Source organism: Cherax quadricarinatus, unplaced genomic scaffold (assembly GCF_038502225.1).
Source record: "Cherax quadricarinatus isolate ZL_2023a unplaced genomic scaffold, ASM3850222v1 Contig142, whole genome shotgun sequence".
NCBI lineage: Eukaryota > Metazoa > Arthropoda > Malacostraca > Decapoda > Parastacidae > Cherax > Cherax quadricarinatus.
Window position 1 is genome coordinate 123,004 of NW_027195168.1, and position 20,083 is coordinate 143,086.

The following is a 20,083-nucleotide window of genomic DNA, read 5'->3' on the forward strand; positions in this document are numbered from 1 at the left end:
GCTATGCAAAAACTCAATGCACATAAAAGGCCCTAAAATCTGGAATTCATTACCTGTAAATATAAAAGAAACACTACCTGTTTATAAATTCAAGTCTCTTCTCAAAGTTCACTTACTCACTCAAAACCAAATAAATACTGAATAACTGAACCTTATAAATTGTATATCCAAAATGTTACTCACAATTATATCACATAAATGTTAAACCTAGGACCCAATCTAACTTTGTTATTTTTTTTAAATACACTACCTAACAGAATACTCCATTCTACTGAATGAACAGCAATGCATGCAACCATATGACCTGTCTTTGTAATACTCATTTGTGCTTTATAGTTATCTGTTTACAATAATGTCATCACTGATTTCATCATTGCTTAGTTAATCTTAAGTTAATTTTAAGCCAGCCCGTAATGCTATGCATATAAGTGGCTTTGGCATGCTGCTCTTACCTGTATTTCTTTTGTACCTCTGTATGTATGCTAAAATTTCTAAATGTGTGAGGAGTGTAAAACACCACTGTGTATGACACCATGTTTCAAAGAGTTCCACAAGCTGCAGAACTTCTAGGAGTATGTTCAATGACTGTATATTGGTATATATATTATAGAACAACAGTAATAAACAATTTTTTGTATTGTTTGTTTTTGTAAACAAGTTTTGTAAACAATATATTGATAATTATGTTTGTGTGCTTATTGTGTTGTATACAACGAGTGTATATATGTACATTGCACCTTACTTTGGTCTCACAGGCCACATAAGTTATGTGAAAAAATGAAATAGTGAAAAAATCAACAAACCTTCAAATACAAGTAAACTAAAGTTTACGGGTGAGCGGCAGTCGCCGCTGTTGCCATACGCGGCTCATTTTCTGCAAACTTCATGCCTCTATATCTCGGTAAGTACTGATGGGAAAAATTTTTGGGGGGGACTAAAACAATCAGAAAAATAATCTTAACATTTTCATAAGAAAAAATAATTTTTTTTTTTTTCGAATATTTTGCGACACCAGGAGACACTTCAGGATTGGGCCCTTCGACAGTCAAAGGGTTAACTGTCAAATCCATTTGTTTCCAAGGCTTCCTCAATTTTCTAATCTCACTCCAAAACTTTTTCTTATTTTCAACAAAATTTGTTGATAACATCTCGCCCACTCTCATTTGCTCTCTCTTTACATTGCTTCACCACTCTCTTGACCTCTCTTTTTCTCTCCATATACTCTTCCCTCATTGCATCACTTCTACTTTGTAAAACCCTCTCATATGCTAACTTTTTCTCCCTTACTACTCTCTTTACATCATCATTCCACCAATCGCTCTTCTTCCCTCCTGCACGTACTTTCCTGTAGCCACAAACTTCTGCTGAACACTCTAACACTACATTCTTGAGCCTACCTCATACATCTTCAACCCCATTGCCTATACTCTCACTAGCCCATCTATTCTCCAATAGTTGTTTATATCTTACCCTAACTGCCTCCTCTTTTAGTTTATACACCTTCACCTCTCTCTTACTTGCTGCTTCTATTTTCCTTGTATCCCATCTACCTTTTACTCTCACTGTAGCTGCAACTAGAAAGTGATCTGATATATTTGTGGCTCCTCTATAAACATGTACATCCTGAAGTCTACAAACAATCTTTTATCTACCAATACATAGTTCAACAAACTACTGTCATTACGCCCTTCATCATATCTTGTATACTTATTTATCCTCTTTTTCTTAAAATACGTATTACTTATGACTAAACCCCTTTCTATACAAAGTTCAATCAAAGGGCTCCCATTATTATTTACACCTGGCACCCCAAACTTACCTACCACACCCTCTCTAAATGTTTCTCCTACTTTAGCATTTAGGTCCCCTACCACAGTTACTCTCTCACTTGGTTCAAAGGTTCCTATGCATTTGCTTAACATCTCCCTCTCTCTCCTCTACACTCCTCTCTTCTCCAGGTGCATGTACGCTTATTATGACCCACTTTTCACATCTGACCCTTATTTTAATCCACATAATCCTTGAATTTACACATTTATATTCCCTCTTCTCCTTCCATAACTGGTTCTTCAACATTATTGCTACCTCTTCCTTAGCACTAACTCTCTCAGCTACTCCTGACTTAATCCCATTTATTTTTCCCCACTGAAACTCGCTTAGCTCTTTCAGCTTTGTTTCTCTTAGGGCCAGGACATCCAACTTCTTTTCATTCATAACATCAGCAATCATCTCTTTCTTATCATCCGCACTACATCCACGCACATTCAAGCATCCCAGTTTTAATAAAGTTGGTAGAATTACCGACAATATGTAAAGTAAAAGGACACAAGTGCAACTAATGTGACATTTATTGTGGCAACGTTTCGCTCTCCAGGAGCTTTATCAAGCCATTACAAACAATACATGGACACAGAGGGTATATAAAGGCTCAGAGTGAGGTGAATACTAGTGAGGTACCATTTCGATGTTCACTAGTGGTAGTAGTAGTAGTAGTAGTGGTAGTGACAAAAGCAATTAATTCGTACATGAGTAAAAGGATATAAAAGCTATTACTTGGGTAACATAAAAATAGGTTGGACAAATATAAACTGGAATGAGGCAGGTTGTTTCAGTGTTCACTCTCTGTGCTTTGTGTAGTATAACAGGAGAGACTATGTGATGGCAGGGTTTACTGTTTTCAGGAGGATTCTTGCTAAGACTTCGGAGATGGTGAAGCTGCCGTTGTTTTGTTTAATTGTATTCGAAACAGCGATCAGTGCTGATTCAAGGCACTTGCGTGTGCGGAAATTAGTTTCTTTTATCACTAATTGGGCGTCTCTGAATTTCGCCTGTGTACAACACCGAAATTCCACCAATCATCTTATGAAATTCAGAGACGCCCAATTAGTGATAAAAGAAACTAATTTCCGCACACGCAAGTGCCTTGAATCAGCACTGATCGCTGTTTCGAATACAATTAAACAAAACAACGGCAGCTTCACCATCTCCGAAGTCTTAGCAAGAATCCTCCTGAAAACAGTAAACCCTGCCATCACATAGTCTCTCCTGTTATACTACACAAAGCACAGAGAGTGAACACTGAAACAACCTGCCTCATTCCAGTTTATATTTGTCCAACCTATTTTTATGTTACCCAAGTAATAGCTTTTATATCCTTTTACTCATGTACGAATTAATTGCTTTTGTCACTACCACTACTACAGTAAGGCCCCGCTTTACGGCGTTTCGCCTTACGGCATTCCGCTAATAAGGCGATGTCAAATTATGACCAAAATTTGCTATACGGCAAGCGGTCTTTTAAATATACGCCCCCCCCCCCACCCGGTTTGTTTACATTTTCCGTGACCACATCTATTATGTCAGGAAACTTTCCAAAATTTCAAGTGTTTTAAAGTTACTGCATATTTTATATGTACTCTGATAATTATACTTATGTGTACCTGTACCTAAATATACTTACACACTGTGCTGGTGTGCAGGTACACATTAAAATCGCTAAGTCTCTCTCTACTCATGACGCCAATACTACGTAATAATAATCACTCTTGGGCACACTAAATGTCTTATTTTACATCAATATAGGCATTTTCATTAATCCATCTATGATATTTTCCTCAAAATTATATATGAAACCCATTACATAGCATATAAACATGATACATACACTCAGAATAAAAATTTATGTAAATATGAGATTTGTTTACAAAGCAGCTGTGTAGATAGTGTCGGAAGAATTACGTTTTCTCTAGTCAAACACTGGGGGGTAACTGTAGAGAAATATTCTTTTCATATGCCTTTACTCTATGTATAGCAATTCACGACCCTTGTGGGTTTAGTGCTTTTTATAATTAATAATAATAATAATATTATGTTACTACTACTACTACTACTTATTATTAATAATAATAATAATATTATTATTATTATTATTAATATTATTATCTTCATTCACTCTAAAAATGGTGTGTTGCTGTTTGTTTATTCTGAACTAACTTGTACAACTTGTACACAATGTAAGAGTATTTGTATTGTGAGGTAATTATTATTAAAATAAAAAAATATTGAGGTAAATGTTTTACAAACTCTTACAAATGGACGTGAATGAACTAAAAGTAGACACATATTAATACGCATTTATTTCGCCTGACCAAGTGATCGTCCACTACCTGTTCAGTTTGTGTTCTTACATTGTCTCAACTCTGTATCTCGTTCTCTCTCTCGTTTACTCTTTCGTTAACTAGTTGGCTCTCATTGACGATGGCGTCTAAGGTTAGCTGTAATAAAAAGAGAAGTCGTAAGCCTCTTGCTTTAAGTGCCAAGTTAGAGGATGATGGTGTGCCATTCCCCGCCCCAAGGGGGCTAATTTGAATGATTTTATTCAATAAACATCGACCTGCCACTCACCTCTCACACATTAATATTAATATTTTAAGGTAAGTAATAAGTGTACTCTGTGTGTATCTTACCTTTTATTGTGTTTTTAATGCCTATTTCTATTGCTAACTAATATAAGTTAGTGTAAACTTGTTGTCTGGCATTTATTGCATATTTTATATGCTCTGATAATAATACTTGTGGAGCCGGGTGGAGGGACAACATTACGTTTTCTCTGTTCAGCCATCAGAGAAAACGTGTATGAATCTGCGTTTGGCCCAGCCACTCCCCCACTCCGCTTTTGTTTACAATTTTCGGCATGAATTATTCATTACTTCTACCTTCGTTTATGATGGCATCTAAAGGTAGTTGTTAGAAATGATTAAATTCAGTGAACAAGGCATGTCGATGTTAATAATATGGCTCTGGGCCACAGTGTAGGTAGCCGGTAGGTGTAGCCCAGGCTACACCTACCAGCTACCTACACTGACTATATACAAATAAATACTACTCACCTCTCTTCCTATATTAAGACTACACATATTTTAAGGTAAATAATGAGTGTAATGTATGTGCATTTTACCTCTCTGGGATGTTTTAAATATCGTATATTAAGTATGAGACGGGGAGCCAGTGCTACCTACTCCTGGGCTACCTGCACCTGACTTCCTACAAATAAGTACTACTCACCTCTCTCCCTACATTAAGATTACAAATACTTTAAGATAAGTAATGAATTTACTGTGACTGTATTTTACTTTGTGTGTTTTTAATGCCTAGTTCTATTACTAACTTAATATAATTTAGTGTAAACTTGTTGTCTGGCATTTATATGCATTTATAAATGGAAAAAATGGAGTTCTGCCTTCCGGCGATGTCTGCTTTCCGGCAACAGCCTGGAACCTAATCCGCAGTGTAAGTGGGGCCCTACTGTATGTAATCCAGAAAGAAAGGTGGAGGGAATTATTGTACAGGTTGCTCGACATTACACTGTTTCTGGCTAAACAGAACCTAGCATTTCGTAGCCACAGGGAGGATGAATTCTCATCAAATAGAGGAAACTTTCATGAGATGGTTGAATTGATGGCTAAGTATGATCCTGTGCTAAAAAGAGCACCTAATGAGACTGAAATGCAGCTCAAGTGAACATGGATCATCAGTTTCGTATCTCTCACCATCGACTCAAAATGACTTGTTAAGTGTTCTGGCAAATCGAGTCAAAAAGAAACTTGTTACTGATATCAAGAGAGCTGTATATTACAGCATTATGTTTGACAGTACACCAGATGTGTCACACACTGACCAAATGTCATAAGTTATCAGGTACGTGCAAATGGAGGATGGAAGAGTTCAAGTGAAGGAAGTTTTTCTTGTTTTTTTTTTTTCCTTTGAAGGGCAAAAAAGCTGCTGATATCAGTTCTGATATCCTGAAAAAGCTGGAAAGTGATGGACTGGACTTCATGCTGTGCCGTGCTCGAGGATATGACAATGCTGCCACCATGGCTGGGGTCCATGGTGGTGTACAAGCCATTCTTAAAGAAAAGAACAAGAAAACAATTTTCAGTGGTTGTGTGGATCAGTCATTGAACTTGTGTGGACAGCATTCTTTTGCCGAGAATTCATCATGTATGAAATTTTTTGGCAGTCTTGAGTCAGTGTACACATTCTTTGCCTCCTCCACTCATCGATGGGATGTATTAATGGATCATACTGCAGTCTCTTTGAAAAGATTATCAACAACAAGATGGAGTTCTCATTACAGTGCAGTAAAACCAGTAGTTGAATCATTCGAGAAATTTGTGGCAGTGACTGAAGCTCTTTGCAATCCACAGGAAATTTTAGTTACAAGAGGAGCAGCGTAAGGTCTTCTCCCTGCTGTGTGCGATTTCACATTTTTGTGTTATCTGTATTTCTGGTGTGACATACTTTGGGAGGTTCAGCTTACACAACAGTACTTGCAGACTAAAGATTTAACTCTTGACAAAGTGGTGTTAAAGCTAGAGCCACTGCTATTATTTTTGTATGAAGGGTGAAATCTCATAGTGGAGAACTCGATACAACTGGCACTTTTGAAATGGGAGAAGTGTGGATTTCCAACAGAGAAAGAATCAAGTTAAAGAAAAGAATGGCAGGGGAGCAGGCAAGAGATTCCGGACATACTTTACGGGAAGAAAACAAGAGAGCGATGTTGGAGTGCATTGATCAAGGATGTGGCGGCCATGTTTGGGGTCATTCACATGAAGAATCTTGTACAAGCTACTGAAGAAGAATTGGAGGTGATGCTTCAAGACTCACAGCTTTCTATAATGAAATATGCAAGAATGAGCTCATGCTTGAAATACTAAGACTGAGGAGGCACCTGCAAACTGCTGATGTTGATCTTGAAAAAGTTAAGCACTGGACTGCAGTGGATGCACTAACATTTATAGCTGAATGGGATTTCATTGAATCTCTTCCAACTCTCTCACACTGCTTGAGGTTCTTCCTTATTATGTGTGTTTCTGTGGCTTCTTGTGAAAGGAGGTTCTCGAAGTTGAAGCTGATTAAAAACTATTTATGGTCCACAATGAGTCAATTCAGAATCTCTGACTTAGCAGTGTTATCCATAGAAGATGGGTCACTTAACAGCATTGATAGATAATTTTGCAGGATTGAAGGCAAGGAAATATAAGATCTGATTTATTGAGATGTTACCTACAATCAAGGTCAAATTGAAACTAGTGTGTGTCTGATATTTTTCCTGCCTCCAAATTTGGCATGATTGGCCTGAGATGCCTGGTCAACATAGAATGGGTCTTAACACTTGGTGTGCACAGTATTAAAAAAATCTGGGATCTATTAGTACCTTGTGGGAGCACCAGTTCAATTGAGTGCCAGTTAGAGCAAACTGTGGTAACACCTGTGATTCATTGATGTCATATAGTATTAACACTCCCATTTTAAGAGGAAAGTGATGTTGACCCCAAGTTTGGTGGCTTTGAGGTGGATGATATTAGTGAAATATTGAAGTATCTTGTCGTGTCTTCTGAGATCCAGAATGGATTAATTGCATTTCAATTAATTAAAATGAGGAAAATTGACTCTGCAAACGAGCAAATCCAGAGGTGAGCATGGTCACGGAATGGATTAAACTCGTAAGTAGAGGGTCCACTGTATACTCCAGTGTGTCTAAAACATTATTGGAACCCATAAATACTTAGTATATACGTATTTCTAGACAATAATATGTGACTAAGACAGGTGAAAATGTTCACCTGTCAGTGTGTTTGTGACCGAGTACAGTGGACCCTCACCTAACGATATTAATCCGTTCCTGAGAGCTCATTGTTAGCCGAAATTATCGTTAGTCGAGTTGATTTTCCTCATAAGAAATAATGGAAATCCAATTAATCCGTTCCAGACAGCCATAAATAAATGTTAAAATGACACTTACCTTTATTGAAGAGTATTGATGAGTGATGAGACACTGTTTTTCTTGAACACTGGGATTTTCAGAGTGATACACCAGTAAAGACTTCACTTTGCAATCCTAACTAGCATTACAACAAAACATGAGAGTTAGCCTGTCTTTCATAGGCTTGTGTCCTGGGAGTGCATTTTCCTCCTGAGTAATATAGGTCCTGTTTGGCATTTTCTTCCAGAACACGCCTGTTTCGTCACAATTGAACATTTGTTGGGGGATGAATTTTTCAGCTTTGCCATGCCTTATCACACTGTGTATGCCACTACAATTCTTAAATCTCTCAAACCAACCTTTGTTGGCCTTAAATTCACCAATATGAGTACTAGTTCCAGGCATTTTTTCCTGTTCACCTGGGTGTTAGTTGACTGTAGTGGGTCGCATCCTGGGGGACAAGATTAAGGATGCCAATGGAAATAAGTTACAGTCCTCGATGATGCACTGGCTTTCTTGGGCTATCCTGGGTGGCTAACCATCTGACTGGTCCAGCAACAGCTGACCATGGTGCAGCAACAGCTGACTGATCCAGCAACAGCTGACTGGTCCAGCAACAGCTGACTGTGGTGCAGCAACAGCTGACTGATCCAGCAACAGCTGACTGGTCCAGCAACAGCTGACCATGGTGCAGCAACAGCTGATGACTGATCCAGCAACAGCTGACCGTGGTGCAGCAACAGCTGACTGGTCCAGCAACAGCTGACTGATCCAGCAACAGCTGACCGTGGTGCAGCAACAGCTGACTGGTCCAGCAACAGCTGACCATGGTGCATTAACAGCTGACTGATCCAGCAACAACTGACTGGTCCAGTAACAGCTGATTGATCCAGCAACAGCTGACTGGTCCAGCAACAGCTGACAGTGGTGCAGCAGCAGCTGACTGTGGTACGATAGTATTTCTCAACCTTTTTACCACAGGGTTGGCACTAGAAGCTTTCTTTGGGCCCATGGTGGCTTATTTAGCAATTACAAGCACTATAAACAATGGAATAATACAAAATGTATCGAATGTATGCATGCAACCGGCCACCCTGGCTTGCAAACAATGACGGCAGTGCTGGGTGGACAGGTTCAGGACGAGTCATGTTGGCCAGAAACAGCTGACGGTGGTGCAGCAGCAGCTGACCTTGGTGCAGGAGCAGCTCACTGTGGTTCAGCAACAGCTGACTGTGGTGCAGCAGCAGTTCACCATGGTGCAGCAGCAGCTGACTGTGGTGCAGCAGCAGTTCACCATGGTGCAGCAGCAGCTGACTGTGGTGCAGCAGCAGCTGACAGTGGTTCAGCAACAGCTGACTGAGGTGCAGCAGCAGTTGACCATGGTGCAGCAACAGCTGATGGTGGTGCAGCAGACTGGTGCAGCAACACCTGACTGTGGTATGATAGTATTTCTCACCCTTTTTACCACAGGGCTGGCAGTAGAAGCTTTCTTTGGGCCCATGGTGGCTTATTTAGAAGTTACAAGCACTATAAACAATGGAATAATACAAAATGTATCTAATGTATGCATGCAACCAGCCACCCTGGCTTGTAAACAATGATGGCAAGGCAGCTGAGGCACTCAGGCTGGATGGACAGGTTTGGGAAGAATCACATTGGGCGAATTTTTTATCGTTAAGCGGGCCAAAATTTTTACACTCAAATGCTTTGTTAGGCGGATTTAACGTTATGCGATGCGTTCGTTAGGCGAGGGTCTACTGTACTATTTCAGTACCTAATATTAGTGTCAGAACAAAGATTGGCTTTGAAATCACAACAACTACTATAAACTGTAATTATCAGAACATAAAAATTATATAAATTAAAACAAAAATGAGGAAAAAGGTATATCAGCAACACTTCTGCAAGCGACAGGACCCCGTGTTGCCGTCAGGTGAGTTGCCTTATATCTTGGTAAGTGTTGACCCTAAATTTTTTTTGGGGTCTTATTACGCACAGAAAATTGCCCTCTTTAACCCGTAAACGGTCCAAGCAGAGCTACATTCACATGCGTAGTGCTCCAAAAGTAGATCTACGTTTTTTTACATATTTTCAAATATAAAAAAAAAATGTTGAAAAAATGTATATATATATGTTTGGACCGTTTACGGGTTAATTAAAAAAAAACAAGTTTTTTTTTTTCAAGATATTTGGAGTGCTGGCAGTGAAAATGTAGATCTACATTTGGATAGTTTAAGAGTTCAGTGAGGAGAGGCTGTATATAGGGTGCTCTACTATCTGTGGTAGGTCTTGGATTGTATCACCCACAGATATGGGGGGAATACTGTACTGCAAGGTTGATGAACTGATAACACTAATCTTTGCCTCTCCACTTCTGCTGTTTCCATATTTAGTCAGCTCAGTACAGTATTTGACTTTATAGCCCACGATGCTTGTATAACATTTCAGTAAAAATGGTTCCTAATTACTGCACGTCTCACTCATCTTGATAAATTCAACACATGTGCAACACTTGGGTATCTGTATTGAGGAAGTGTTTTGCCACACAGTGGCTTCATCAATCCAATACAGAGAAGCCACTGTATGGTGAAACATTTCCACAATAAAGATGTTCAAGTGTTGCACACGTGTCTAATTTATCAACTTATTGGTCCTCTGAATCATTTATCTACACTCACTCATCTTCTTGTTGGTATTGTAAACCATTATTATAACAGTAATTCTGAAATAGTTTTGGGTGGACAGAATGGGGATGAAAAATATGTCAGACTCAGTGAAAGATTTTAAAGGTTAGGATAAATTAAATAAAATAAGACATCACTGGAGGTGACTGTGTAACCACAATTTGGTAGTCACCTACACAGTATATGTTTGCCAGTTGAATTACAATAAACAAAATGCATCAAAGAAAAATATGTTAAAATTTTTAGAATAGATAATTAAACAATAATTATAATTGAGCACTACAACTATAATTTAGTGTTTATTTGTATTAATCACACCTCTGTACTGTGTATTCACTTTGCACTTTCTTTTAAAATATAGCATAGTATAGTATATGAATAATTTAAATTAAATTTGTAAGTAGATAATGCCTCTGTCTTTTCTCAGGTGCATCTTTACCACAATTGACCATGAAACTGGACATAAGGATCCCAACCAGGAACCGCTGCGCACTCTCAAGACGTTAGTGTCACATTAACTCAAGTTGAAAGTATTGTCCATTACTGATGTTAATACAGATTGACTATCACTAATCCAGCATCATTGGGGCCTGTAGGGTGCAGGATTAGTGATTTTGGCAGATTACAGAGTGGTTAGGTTAGAATATTAACCCAACAGCCAACCACTTCATGCTACCATTAAAATACCCTGTAAAGCAGTACAAGTGGTTTAAAGGGTGTGTAGGGCACTTCTGAGCTGAGAGAGACCAAAAAAATTGAAAAAATATGAAAAGTGAGTTAATCTTACTGAAAAATAGAGCAAACATCTGGCAACATTTTGGTGTGCATCTCATCTCTGTACGATAATTACATAAGAATACTTTTCTCAGTGGTATAGAACACCAGTGGGTGTCTGTTTTTGGGTCAACTGTTGTAGACTGGGCATTCTGAATGTTAAACTTTATTGCTCTCTCATCCTTCCATGCTCTATATATTCTGGGTAGACTATCCAATAGTTCCTCTTTGTTTTCATGCTTATTATTTATTAACCTCCAGAGTACTTTCCTGATATCTGTCCATAGCTCCACATCCTTACTGCAGATCCAGAAACACCTTTCTAAATGGATATACAGTAGACCGTCATTTAGCACGAGTTTATTTGGCACGATTCGGGTATTGCACGATAGAAGAATTGCGGCACAATTTTATGTAACATGTCGTAAAATTAATTTAACACGGTTCAGTTTGTGGGAGGGAAAAAAAATTTCTCTTTTGCTCAAGCGGCTGCCTTGTTGTGGAGCAGCCGGGAAGCCCTCCCGCCATCCCCTGCCACTCCCTGACACCACCCCACCATCCCAGCATTCATTATTCATACGTGTCCAGTCTTTCTCTGCTACAAGACAGCTGTGTTTGTTAATTGTGTTATGATATTTTAATTACTATATCTTGTATCTGCCAAGCAATCATGACACCCAGTAGCCATACTAGTGTTGCTGAGAATAGCAAGAAAAGGTATGAGCACTTAATTAAGTCCTAGAATTAACAAAGAAACAAAGATATTAGACAAGAGATAACCTGTAGCTGTAATGAAGTGTTACTTTGTACACAGAAAAAGAGGTAAACATTAGTTTATATGACTAACTGAATGACTGACTTACTGAATGACTGACTGACTTACTGAGTGACTTGACTGACTTACTGAATGACTTCGAAAAATTAATTCATAAGCGAATCTATTCCTACCTCATCTCCCACAACATACTCAACCCCTCTCAGTTTGGGTTCAGGCCTAATAAAAATACTAATGATGCTATTACACACATGCTAGAACACATATACACTGCAATAGAGAAAAAAGAAGTCCCACTGGGGATCTTCATTGACTTACATAAAGCTTTTGATACAGTTGACCATGACTTGCTCCATATAAAATTGTCACACTATGGTATAAGAGGGCACTCCCTCAACTACCTAAAGTCTTACCTCAGCAACAGAAGCCAATATGTGTACACAAACGGGGCAAACTCTTCCGCACAGCCAATTACAGTTGGTGTCCCACAGGGAAGTGTCCTAGGCACTCTTCTCTTTCTCAAATACATAAATGACCTACCAAATGCATCGCAACTACTCAAATCCACACTATTTGCAGATGACACTACATACGTCTTCTCTCACCCGAGCCCAGTCATGCTGTAAATACTGAATTACAGAAAATATCTACCTGGATAAGTACTAACAAACTTACTCTAAACATTGATAAAGCCTACTTCATTCAGTTTGGTAACAGAACTACAAACGTCCCTCTTAACATAATGATAAACCGATCACCTATCACAAAATTCACAGAGGGAAAATTCTTAGGAATCCACCTTGATAATAGACTCAAATTTCAAACACATATACAACAAATTTCCCAAAAAATTTCCAAGACCATAGGCATACTATCGAAGATACGGTACTATGTTCCACAGTCAGCCCTCCTGGCCCTATATCACTCACTTATTTACCCCTATCTCACCTATGGAATTTGTGCATGAGGCTTAACAACAATAAACCATCTCAGACCATTAATTATCCAACAAAAGGTTGCAGTCAGAATGATAACAATTTCCCACTACAGGCAGCACACTCCACCAATATTCAAAACTCTAAACCTACTCACCATACAAAACATCCATACTTATTACTGCACCTACTGCATTCATAGAACACTTAACTCTGATAAAAACCCTCCCCTCAAACGTCTCCTTACCAACCTCAACAGAACACATGTCCATCTCACACTATGCAAAAACTCAATGCACATGAAAGGCCCTAAAATCTGGAATTCATTACCTGTGAATATAAAAGAAACACTGTTTATAAATTCAAGTCTCTTCTCAAAAATCACTTACTCACCCACAACTAAATAAATACTGAATAATTGTACGTATCTCATAAATTGTATCTCGTAAATGTTTCTCATTATTGTATCTCATAAATGTCTAACCTGTGACCCAATCAAACTTTGTTATTTTTTAATTACATTACCTAACAGAATACTCCATTCTACTGAATGCACAGCAACACAGTAAACGACCATATGACCTGTCTTTGTAATACTCATTTGTGCTAAATTGTTATCTGTTTACAATAATGTTTTTACCACTGAATATATCATTGTTTAGTTAATCTTAAGTTAATTTTAAGCCTGCCCATAATGTTCTGCATACAAGGGGCTTTGGCATGTTGCACTGTAATAACTGTATTCCTTTGTACTTCATTGTATCATGTTCAAATTAATAAATAAATAAATAAATAAATGATTTGACTGACTTACTGAGTTACTCGACTGACTTACTGAATGACTTTGACAGAATGACTTAACCATTAAACTATCCAAGCGTAGATCTATGTTTACGCGCATAGCGCTCTGACTTTGATTTTCTCCATTTGAAAGCATGTAAAAAAAACGTAGATCTACGTTTGGACAGTTTAGGGGTTAATGACTTGACTGACTTACTGAGTGACTTGACTGACTTACTAAATGACTTGACCGACTTACTGAATGTTTGCCTTGTTTATTCTGGACTCTGTTTTGAAATTGACATCTTTTGAAATTTGTGTGAAATTGGCCAAATTACTGATTTCTGACCATTTTATTGGGTGGTTGAAATAGGTGAATGGGTGGTTTCTTGTACTCAATCAACAGAATAAAAGGAATACTAGCAATATAGTTATGAGTTTGGTAGACTGGAACAATGGAATGGGCCAAAAATAGGGTGTAAAGTGCGTGAAATCGCCGATGCGTAAATATCACTGTTGGGTTAAGTGTATTCTAACCTAACCGCTCTGTAATCTGGCAAAATCACTAATCCGGCACCCTACAGGTCCCGATGATGCTGGATTAGTGATGGCCAACCTGTACTTGTTCCTTCACCATGAATACATCTCCCTAATACTTGTTTTTCCACCTTGAATACATCTCCCTAGTACTTATTCCTTCACCCTGAATACATCTCCCTAGTACTTGTTCCTCCCACATAGTGATTCCCCATAGAATGCAAAATTGAGTGCAAATATAATATAGGAGAGGCTTGGAAATGTAATTAATGACATAAGAAAGGTTGCTTTAATGGCTTGACTCCTTGCAGTGTTGATTTTGAACTCCGTTTTTCAACTGGAATTTGTTGACTTCTTGTAAAACGGCCATATTCCTGACTTCTAGTCACTTTATAAGATAATTCCTACAAGCAAAATAGTTAGGAATTTGCTCAATTTGAGCAACAGAATTAACCCAGAAGAGACCTGAAAGTGGGCAAAATCAAAGGTGTATAAGGTGCTTCCCAACCTCCAGCTTTGCACCTACACAATTTCCCTTCAATTTTTCAGCCCTGTACAAACTTTCCAGTTTAGTGTTTAGACTGATATTATTATTATTATTATTATCCATCAAATTTTGCATTATTTTGTCATTACTGTAGAGTATAAGCATATCTTAAAGGCACTCAGTGTATAATGGTAAAAGATTTTCCTGGTTATATCTTGTAAATAAATATTTTATGCTATGCAAAATGTAGAACACAGATCTGTGATATCTGCACTGTTGTCCAGGTTCGCAGTCATCTCTTAACTCAGAACATTCTCTCATTAAGTTAAACATTTCTAACTTTCTAAGAGTTAAACATTCTCAGTAAGAGATTACTATTATTAACACATTGGCCGCCTCCCACCAAGGCAGGGTGTTCCGAAAGAGAAAAATTTTATCATCATTCACTCCATCACTCTCTTGCCAGAGGCATGCTCACACCACAGCTATAAAACTGCAACACCATCACCCTTCCTTCAGAGTGCAGACACTGTATTTCCCATCTCCAGGACTCAAGTCCAGCCTGCCAGTTTCCCTGAATCCCTTCATAAATGTTACCTTGCTTACACTCCAACAGCATGTCAAGTCCAAAAACCCATTTGTCTCCATTTGCTCCTGTCTAACACGCTCACGCATGCTTGCTGGAAGTCCAAGCCCCTTGCACACAAAACCTCCTTTACCCCCTCCCTCCAACCCTTCCTAGGCCAACCCCTACCCAGCCTTCCCTCCACTATAGATTTGTGTACTCTCGAAGTCATTCTATTTCATTCCATCCTCTCTATATGTCCAAACCATCTCAATAACCCCTCCTCAGCCCTCTAGATAATAGTTTTGGTAATCCCACACCCCCTAATCTCCACACTATGGATTCTCTTCATTATATTCAACACCACACATTGCTCTCAGACATGACGTCTCCACTGCCTCCAACCTTCTCCTTGTTGCAACATTCACAACCCATGCCTCACACCCATACAAGTGTTGGTACAACTATACTCTCATACATTCCCATCTTTCCTTTCATGGATAAAGTTCTTTGTCTCCACAGACTACTCAGTGCACCACTCACCTTTTTCCCTTCGTCAGTTCTGTGATTCATCTCATCCTTCATAGACCCATCTGCTGACATGTCCACTCCCCGATATCTGAACACATTAACCTCTTCCATATTCTCTCCCTCCAATCTGATATCCAATCTTCCGTTACCTAATTTTTTGTTATCCTCATCACCTTACTCTTTCCTATATTCACTTTTAACTTCCTTCTTATACATACCCTACCAAGACCCGAGCATTCACTTCCCTTACTACTCCATCTGTAAGTATATTGAACAACCATGGTGACACCACACATCCCTGTCTAAGGTCTACTTTTACTGGGAAATAATCCCCCTCTCACCTACATACTCTAGCCTGAGCCTCACTATCCTCACTAAGAGATGTCAGCATTTATTTGTTCATCAGTTTAGTTGGTTCACTTTTTTTGTAATAAACAAGGGAGTATGTGAGTTGTTGTTGTTAGCCCTGTACACAGCAGTCAAGTTGCTTTATATTTGAATTAATAATTTTTATATTGGATTTTCTTTTATCAGTTCAATTGGTGTATTCTTTTTCATTCCAAACAGATACCGTTGCATTGGAGGAGACAAAGATCCACACCTTGGTATAAATCTTGCGCTAGACCTGCCAGGATTAATCAGTGAAGGGGATGAGATTTTTGTAACAAGAACTGTGAAAAATAAGTGGTTTTAAGTGTAGAGGGTGTAATTTCCATATTAAATGTATGTCAAAGGTAATTTGACATTGTCAAAAATGAAAGAATAAATTAAGTTTTGTCATTGATAGAAGAATGGTATTGGTACAACATGTTTAAACTTTATTAATCTCATTGATTAATTATTTATATTTAAATAATTGTTTTCAGTAGTTTGCTCATCCCTTTTCTCAAACATATACATAAATAATCCCCCTCAAGAAAGGCTGATTGATTCAAGTAATTTGACCTGCCTTTTCCTTCCTTACATTGAACCTAAATGTTTCCAGTTCATGCAGGTGCTGCATGAACCCTACAGGTTTTCCTCTTTCCCATTAATATAATAATGCACATAGTACTTCATCATCACCATTAGTTCTTGGGAAAGTAATAAACTTATAAGGCAAGTGCTAAACTCATGGGTGTTAAGCAGTTTTCCATAGCACTAACAGTGTGCATGGGAATATCCATTCGGCTTTGCCACACAATCCTAATTATACTTAATAAAATTGTGGTTACAATATGTAATTTTTAAGGTCTAGAATAAGTTTGCTCAATGTTTTGCATAACAATAGGCTTTTCTGAGAATGTAAGAACATAAGAAGAAGCACCACAGCAGGCCTGTTGGCCCATGCCAGCTCCCACCCACCCTCACCTGCTCATGTACATGTCTAACCTATTTTTAAAGCTACTCGAGGATTTCACTTTGATGATGCTACTCAGGAGTTTGTTCCACTATCCACAACTAGTATCAAACCTACATGTTTTTTTAAAACTATTTTTTTTCTAACTTGAGCCCTGTCTTGGTTAGATATTGTTAGCTTGTTATTCATGGCCCCTGTCATCCATTTATTCACTTTTGATGTTATCCCCTAATTCTACATCTTTCCAGAGAGTGCAGATTTGGTGCCCTCAGTTTATTATCTTAGGAAAGGTTTCTGATACATGGGATTAACTTTGTCATTCTTATCTGTATTTTTCCAGCATATTCACGTCCATTCCGTAATATGTATGGACAGTGTGTTGTTGTAAATGGTTTAGAAAATTGACATTTGGGAATCATTAAAGATTCTCAAATGTTTCACATGTCTCATTATGCAACTTAGTCTGTTTTGTAAACCATTTATATCACATATGACAGACACAGCAACATCTTGGGGGATCTAGATGCAAGGAATTCTTCAAGGATGGCTCATGGCCTGATAGGCAAAGCTCTCACTTCACATGCTGAGTGTCTGGGTTCAATTTTTGGCAAGGGTGGAAACATTGGGCGTGTTTCCTTACACCGGTTGTCCCTGTTCATCCATCAGCAAAATGGGCATCTGGGTGTTACTTGACTGGTGTGGGTCACATCCAGGGACAAAACTGACCTAATCTGCCCCAAATGCCTGGTCTCAGACTGGGCCGTGGGGGGGTTGACCCTTGAAACCCTCTTCAGGTATAACAAGGGGCTTTCTGTATAGTAATGTCATTGATGTCAGCTAGGCCTGTATACCTTGTACATGCAGAAATAAAGATATTGCAGTAGACCCTTATATTACATGGATTTATTTAGCACATTTTGGTTATTACACTAATGAAAAATTGAATCACAATTTTATACAACACTTTGTAAAATTAACTAAACACCGCTCGGTTTGCAGGAGGGGAAAAAATTTGGATGGACTCTGACCCCAACCTGGCCGTATCAAGCTTCTGTAATAAATTTAACATTGCAGATGCCATCAGCTGTGCTAGAGGTGCTTGGAATGAAGTGGCCCAGCCAACATTAAATGCATGCCTTCAATAGTCAATTCTTTCACTGGTTTTTCCTTGCTTGAGAGTCAGGTTTAGGAAATTGTTCAGTTGGCAAGGAGATTACCAGGTGATGGCTTTGAAGATATGAAGGATGAAGATGTGAATGAGCTCTTAGAAGATGATGAAGACAAGAGTCCAAAGGAAATGTTGCCAGAGCTCAGTGCACAGATACAAGGGAGCCAGATAACAGATGATGATGATGAAGTAGTAACTGAATAAAAACAACTAAAATTGCAGTAGTTATGTAAGCAGTTCCATATTGCTGCTAAACTATCAGACATTTTCACTGAAAAGGACCCTGACAAATCTAGAAGCAGTGCTTCTAGATTTCTCTTCACAGTCACTGCCATACACCAGCAACCACAATTTAATATAAATAATATTATTTCTTCTCCATGGGGAAGTGGAACAGAATTCTTCCTCCGTAAGCCTGTTGTAAGAGGCGACTAAAATGCCGGGAACAAGGGGCTAGTAACCTCTTCTCCTATATATATTACTAAATGTAAAAGGAGAAACTTTCGTTTTTCCTTTTGGGCCACCCCGCCTCGGTGGGATACAGCCAGTGTGTTGAAAGAAAGAAGATTATTATTTCTATTGCATTTGTAGTCTTAAGCAACAAAAACAACATTATCATTTTTATTTTTGTAAGATCTGGATGTCTTAAAAAAAAAAAGTTGTTTGGCTTTTTTTTTTGGGGGGGGGGGTTGAGGAACATAACCCTATTTTCCCCATAAGTTCTTCAGTTCATATGACACGGCGTTTTCAGGAACGTAACTGCAATGTAATCAAATCTGCTTCTATATTTAGTAGAGGAAAGGCATCCAGACTGTCCCAGCATATAGATGTTCTCTTGGGAATTTTAATACTATGCTGGGGGCTAAGAAAATGAATGCTCATCTGTGCAGTTTGTGACCATTAATGTTAAAAATCTATGCAAGGCAATGTCTGCATTTGGAAATACGCATTCGAGTTTGTCTTCTGAATTTGTTTTGTAAAGTTCAGTGTGACTGAATCTGGTTTTAACAGTTTTTTGTTGCATTGAACTTATGGCACACACATGAGTGAAACTGCTGAAACTCAGTACAGAAATTAGTGTCCAAGTCCTCTGGGTAAACATCAATTAGGATTTGAGAACACTGAGAGTACCATTTAGTTTCAGTACAATTATTATTATTATAATCAAGGGGGAAGCGCTAAACCCGGAGGATTATACAGCGCCTAGGGGGGATGTGGAAGGCATTCAGGCTTAATTTGGGGAACTGGAGCACAGATCCAATTCCCTAAATCAAGAGCCCCTCACCAACATCAAGGAACCTTCCTTGAGGGGAGCTTCAGTACAAGTTACATTATTTGGTACATCTCCTAGAAAAGAAAATCTGTCTGCTATTTCTTTGTACACCTATCCTCTTCCTATCATCTATCATTATCAGAGTAATGATAACAAAGTGTACTCTTTCCAAGGCCCATTTAACAACAGCAACACAGCTATAGACACCACAACCATAAATGAATAAACATAAACATAGTACAGTGGACCCCCGGTTAACGATATTTTTTCACTCCAGAAGTATGTTCAGGTGCCAGTACCGACCGAATTTGTTCCCATAAGAAATATTGTGAAGTAGATTAGTCCATTTCAGACCCCCAAACATACACGTACAAACGCACTTACATAAATACACTTACATAATTGGTCACATTCGGAGGTAATCGTTATGCGGGGGTCCACTGTATTTAATTTCTCACTGCTCCCAA

At 38.5% G+C, this 20,083-nt stretch overlaps 1 protein-coding gene across 1 annotated transcript in view; it reads left to right on the forward strand.

Moving 5' to 3' along the window:
• LOC138851227 (mitochondrial amidoxime-reducing component 1-like) overlaps positions 1-18,068 on the forward strand; it is a gene marked incomplete at its 5' end in the record, with an annotated part of 131,661 nt that extends 113,593 nt beyond the window's left edge. The window contains 2 exon segments of the mRNA XM_070080092.1: positions 10,880-10,954; positions 16,404-18,068. Of these exon segments, the coding sequence (XP_069936193.1) occupies positions 10,880-10,954; positions 16,404-16,530 (202 nt within the window).
• Positions 18,069-20,083: the final 2,015 nt, after the last annotated feature.